Source organism: Sinocyclocheilus anshuiensis, unplaced genomic scaffold (genome assembly GCF_001515605.1).
Source record: "Sinocyclocheilus anshuiensis isolate Anshui unplaced genomic scaffold, SAMN03320099.WGS_v1.1 scaffold85, whole genome shotgun sequence".
Lineage (NCBI taxonomy): Eukaryota > Metazoa > Chordata > Actinopteri > Cypriniformes > Cyprinidae > Sinocyclocheilus > Sinocyclocheilus anshuiensis.
Window position 1 is genome coordinate 640,406 of NW_015536800.1, and position 5,851 is coordinate 646,256.

The 5,851-nt window shown below is 35.7% G+C and overlaps 1 protein-coding gene across 1 annotated transcript in view; it reads left to right on the forward strand.

The window, feature by feature from the left end:
- LOC107655932 (glutamate receptor 2-like) overlaps positions 1 to 5,851 on the forward strand; it is a 30,496-nt gene that overhangs the window by 9,781 nt on the left and 14,864 nt on the right. Inside the window, exon 3 of the mRNA XM_016443566.1 lies at positions 5,011 to 5,250. Coding sequence (XP_016299052.1) covers positions 5,011 to 5,250 — 240 coding nt within the window. The remainder of the gene's footprint in view (positions 1 to 5,010; positions 5,251 to 5,851) is intronic.

Sequence of the window (5,851 nt, forward strand, 5' to 3'; positions counted from 1 at the left end):
TATATAATCACACACATATGATCCTATATCCCCCCCCCCATTGCACCTCTCAAATCCAGGACTGAGGGGGACGTGTTCCTCTGATATTCAAAGTAGCGGTCAGTATTTAATGACTAATTATACCAGGGTCAGAGTTTAAGTTTTCCATTGAAGGGCAATTTTGGCCCCCTGGAATTGATTTCCAAGGACATTTTTATAATTAACTTTATAATGAATGTATTTGTTATTATGTCAAATACCTAACTTATTGGTTGAAGTTTATATTGGACATTAAAGATAACAAATACATTAATTACTTCAATCGGTCATAATACTAGACTATTCTATCAACCTTAAGGCACTTTAAGCCATCTTTACACTGCATAGGTGGAACAGAAGCTGCGTCTGACATGACAATTATGTGACTGTTTAATGTTGCTCAAAGGTAGAATACATGTATTTTTACAACAATTGCATAATTCTAAATAGCCTACATAAAGTATGATTATAAATGTTGATTAATGAAATATATGCACTTCTCTGTGTTTGCGGAAACAGCGTGTCTGGCTACAAATTCTATATTCTGACTGCAAAACAAGCAGCACTATCTATGAATGAGTTTATTGCTTTTTATGCATTAGACAATCAAGACTTACCCTTGGTTATTTTAGTAGCATGAAAAACAAAACGTTTATTCAAACTGGGAATAAATTATAGCTATAAAAAAAGCGAGCAAAGAACATTTCTTATGACTGAAGCGGTCTGTGACTTCAGTATAGTGTGAGTTGTGCACTCTCGCTAAAACTCACGTTATAATCACTAAAGCTGTTTACACTGCAGAATGAATCTCTTGCCACAGTTTGTGTCTGTGATGAGAGAATTCGGAACAGTGAATTTATAACAGCTAAGGGGCGTTGTTAAAAAAAACCCTTAACTGTTATAAATTCACTGTAAACTACGGCTTCATGGGGCTTATTGCATTTATAAAATGGTTATTCCATATACGTAGTAAGGTAGTAAGGTTTCACAAAATAAAACAGCAAATAAAGTGTAATGATAATAAAAACATCATTCTTCCGCTAAACAATGTAGTTCCTCAGAAACGGTTGTGGTTGCAACAAATTGGTTGCCGAGCAACACACAGACGTAAACAAAGGTGTATGTTTGTAGAGTAATTTACAACAGTTTCGAACGCGGCTCAACCAATCAGAATCAAGGACCAGAACTATTTGTTTTATAAGAGCATGCACACTCTTCTAAATGCCTCTGTTTGACCATTGTATTCATATGTTCAACTGAAATGTGTATCAGTGGTTATGCTCAGTGTTGCAAAAATGCTTAAAAATAAATCTGATGCAACATGAGCAGATCTAATTTTTTATTTTCACATTTCACTTTAAATGCAACAGCCATAAAAACATTTGTTTAATTGTGCAGGGGCATTGTTTGCCCCTTTAATTTTGGACCCTCAATTATGCAATTGTACAATATTGTGCTTGTATTGAAGATTCATAATCGTGTTCATATAATTGCGCATATCCAAGATGCATTACTCCTAGTTTTATGTAATTGATGTCAGACGCCATTAGCATTTGCCCAGAAGATTTTTTTTTTACAGAGAATATTCTTGTTGTTAAATACAGTATGTTGACATTAATAACCTTTAATTTTCGTAGGTTTTTTTATTTTTGTGTTTGTTTTGTTTGTTTCTTCTAAATTTCAGGTCTTTGTTGTTTACAATGTGTGATCTTATGATCAAGAAATATCTGAATACTGTGTCTAAACTACATTACAGTATGCTTAGGTCAGTTCATGGTTTAATGTTGATTAATTTTAAGTGTCATGTTGAATACTTTCCATAAACGTACTAGATCAACTGACCTTCTCCAACATTAAGTACATGTGCATAGATCTATAGTCCAACTATGCTCCATACTGGCATGATTTCAGTTAGTCTAAAAAGATCACATGACATTTAAAAAAAAAGATTTATTGCTTTAGTCTGACTGAAATTGAACTTTTAAAGTGCAAGCAAACACACTTAATTCTCCAATCGATTTCTGTCCTATTGGTTAGCGTGTAGATCAATCAGCGGCTTCTGTCAAAATAAGAGACTCTATATATCAACTAAAGACTAAATACTTTAGGTTGTTGGCAGTGGTTTGAGTTAGTGTGTATATCATGTTTGCATAGATTTATTGTGTTTAAAAAGCCAGGCTGGCTTGAGGAGTGGGCGTTATCTGTGTCTAATCCATTTTTTTCTCCTCAATGCTCAGGCCCTGTCCACACGAACGCGGTTATTTTTAAAACCGCAGCTTTTTCTACGCGGTTAGGCCATTCGTCCACACGCAAACGCAGCACCAGGTCACTGAAATCGAACATTTTTGAAAACGCCTGCCAGGGTGAAGATTTTTAAAAACTCCGAAGTTTTTGGCTTGTGACATCGGCGCCTGCGCTGTTATCTCCGCCTACTGGAGACTTTTTCAGGCTTCTGATTGGCCAACATGGCTTTACGGTTGAGATTATATCGCCACCTGTTGGTTTGGCATGCTCTTGACAGTGATTCATAGCATGCGTTTGCGTTTTCATGTGGACGGAGATTTTTTTTAAAACGGAAGAAGGAAAAACTCAGTTTATAAAAATACCCGTGTATGTGTGGACATGGCCTCAGTCATACATTCTCAGATCGGATTAAGCTCAATACTCTCAGACTAGTCTATCAACCAATAGAACTACAGGCACTGATTCAGCTCTTATGTCCCCTTCCTAAGTTTAGCATAAGAGAACTGACCTCACACCAGTGACAATGAGCTTACCACTTTCAATAGTCAAAAAAGTTGCATTTGTAAGTTAAATATTTTCTGGTGTGTCAGTCAGTGGTAAGTCCAGAAAAATTTCATCTTGAGTATGGTGCATCCCTTTTTATAGTCTTTGTCACTTTTACCCTATATTTTTTTCTCAGGGCACAATTAAGTTATTTTACTACATTACCATCCAGGCAAATATTTAAGGATGTGCACCAATAAGGATGTACAGCATGATGAATATACTGTACCATGGAACAGTCGAAACTGGTAGATATTTTGCCATTCAGTTTTTTTAATACCAAATTTGCATGGCTATTATTGGGCAGGACTGCATCAAAGAAGCATTGGGTAATGTGAAAATACAGAATTTATTAAGGGGTTTAAGTGTTGGTTGCAAAACCATGTTGACATTTTACAGTGATTTTAAAACAATTTTACAATGACTACAAATGTTCCTCATACAATTAATTTGTTATGAATAATCGTCTTTTGTTTGCTCTGTCAAGATCCAAGTAAAAAAAAGAAAATATTCAAGTGAAATGTGTGTTTAATTTGTACAGCATCTTTCAAGTTTTTAACTCATTCACTGAACTCGGATTATCCAAAAATCATTATCACATGGTTATTTCTAATGCAAACCAATATTTTGGTCACACTGGTGCCCAGCCCTACCAGCCATAATCTAACTTGAAAGTATATATTTATATTTATATTTAACTGTGAATGCTAATTTCCCCAATTTTTGTATTTAGATTATCACTGGCATCATCTAATGCTCACTTAAATTCAGGATGAAATGAAATCTCATGTTATGTATTTTGGAAATGCATTAAAGGATAAGTTCACTTCCAGAATAAACATTTCCTGATAATTTACTCACCCTCATGTCATCCAAGATGTTCATGTCTTTCTGTCTTCAGTCAAAAAGAAATTAAGGTTTTTGAAAAAAAAAACATTCCATGATTTTTCTCCATATAGTGGACTTCAACGGTGGCCAATGGGTTGAAGGTCCAAATTGCAGTTTCAGTGCAGCTTCAAAGGGCTCTACATGTTCCCAACCGAGGAATAAGGGTCTTATCTAGCGAAACGATTGGTCATATTCTAAAAAAAAAAAAAATGTATATACTTTTTAACCACAAATGCTCGTCATGTACTAGCTCGACACACATTACCTAGTCACGTTGGAAAGGTCACACTTGACGTCGGAATAACCGACCCAGTGTTCACAAAGCGAACATGCAAAAAAAGTCAAACGCCGTTTACAAAACAAGGTCAAACAGCGATGTCGGATCATTTTGAAGTTGGAGGAGAAAATGAGATGGAGTTTTTCGCCGTACCCTACCTTTTGAACTGAAGTACACAGACAAAGAACTAACCACGTGTGACTTTTCCAATGTGATTACATAATGCGTGAAGTCACACGTGCGCATCCGCATTTGTGGTTAAAAAGTATATAAATTTAAATTTATTTTAGAAAATGACAGATTGTTTCACTAGGTAAGACCCTTATTCCTCGGCTGGGATCGTGTAGAGCCCATTGAAGCTGCATTGAAACTGCAATTTGGACCTTCAACCCGTTGGTCCTCACTGAAGTCCACTATATGGAGAAAAATCCTGGAATATTTTCCTCAAAAACCTTAATTTCTTTTCGACTGAAGAAAGAAAGATATGGACATCTTGGATGACATGGAGGTGAGTAAATGATCATGAAATTTTTATTCTGGAAGTAGACTAATACTTTAATTGCATTGTGAACGATTTATCAATACATATGTTTCATTTTAATCAGCAGAATGTCAAATCTCAATCTTGCGGTTAAATAACAGGCTGCTTTCTGGTGACGTAACAAGGACTTCTCTAGTTGTTTAGTCCAATCATTTGCCTAATCAACAACTAATGTCTAACTAAAATCATTTCTTTTTTGATAATCTGTCTCACTCGGATATACATTACTACACAGATGAAAAGATATGGTGCTACTTCTCTTCGCAATTTCATTGCAACTTTAATTTATGAAAATATCAGTAATTTAATTAAATGTAATGTGAAATCTGAAAATGAATATCTATTTATTATTTAGACAAAAAAAGGTTCATTTTAAATTGTAATGTCAGACATTTATTGGTATTGGCCAGAATTGTAATATCTTGTTATCTTACAATATTTTAGTCAGTTTAGTTACTGTGTATTGATGTCTGTTACAGTTTTTTTCTGTTTTTTTCAGTTTGCTCACAGTTTTCCAGAGGAGTGTATGCCATCTTTGGCTTCTACGATAAGAAGTCGGTGAACACCATCACTTCATTCTGTGAGACGCTGCACGTGTCCTTCATCACACCCAGTTTTCCAGCTGATGGGCTAAACCAGTTTGTTCTGCAGATGAGGCCTGATATCAAAGGTCCTCTCATCAGCCTGGTGGAGTATTACAAGTGGGAGAAGTTCGCCTATCTGTATGACAGCGACAGAGGTAAACACTTTCTCTCTGTCTTCTGAGAAATGTATGCATTTTTTATCTTTTTTTTCCTCAGCCAAGGCTCTTTCAGAGCTGCTTGCACACACACTTAAAACACATATACACTAGAGAATTCAATCAATAGTTCTATTACTTTGTGGTGAAATGCCTCTTGGAGAAAGAGCATGTGAGTTGGGAGTGCTTACAGATAAGCACATTACAGTCTCTTTCTCATTCTCCCTCTTTCTTGCTCTCTTTCAGTCACTCTATTTTTCTTTATTTATGCATCTTTTAATTATTTAATTTAAAATTAATTATATCAGTCATTTATTTACTTATTCATTTAACTGTCCAAATTGAATGTACAGTAAAAGTGCTGTGCATCATGATACAGTCTTTGCTCAGATTTTTATTTGCCCATTAAGTTTCCTCAAGACTTGTTTCACAATCCTTTTTTGTCTCAGGACTTAAAAGTATAAGTATTAGGGGGAAGTCATGGCCTAATGGTTAGAGAGTCGGACTCGTAACCCAAAGGTTGCGGGTTCGAGTCTCGTACCGGCAGGGATTGTAGGTGGGGGGAGTGAATGTACAGCGCTCTCTCCCACCTTCAATACCA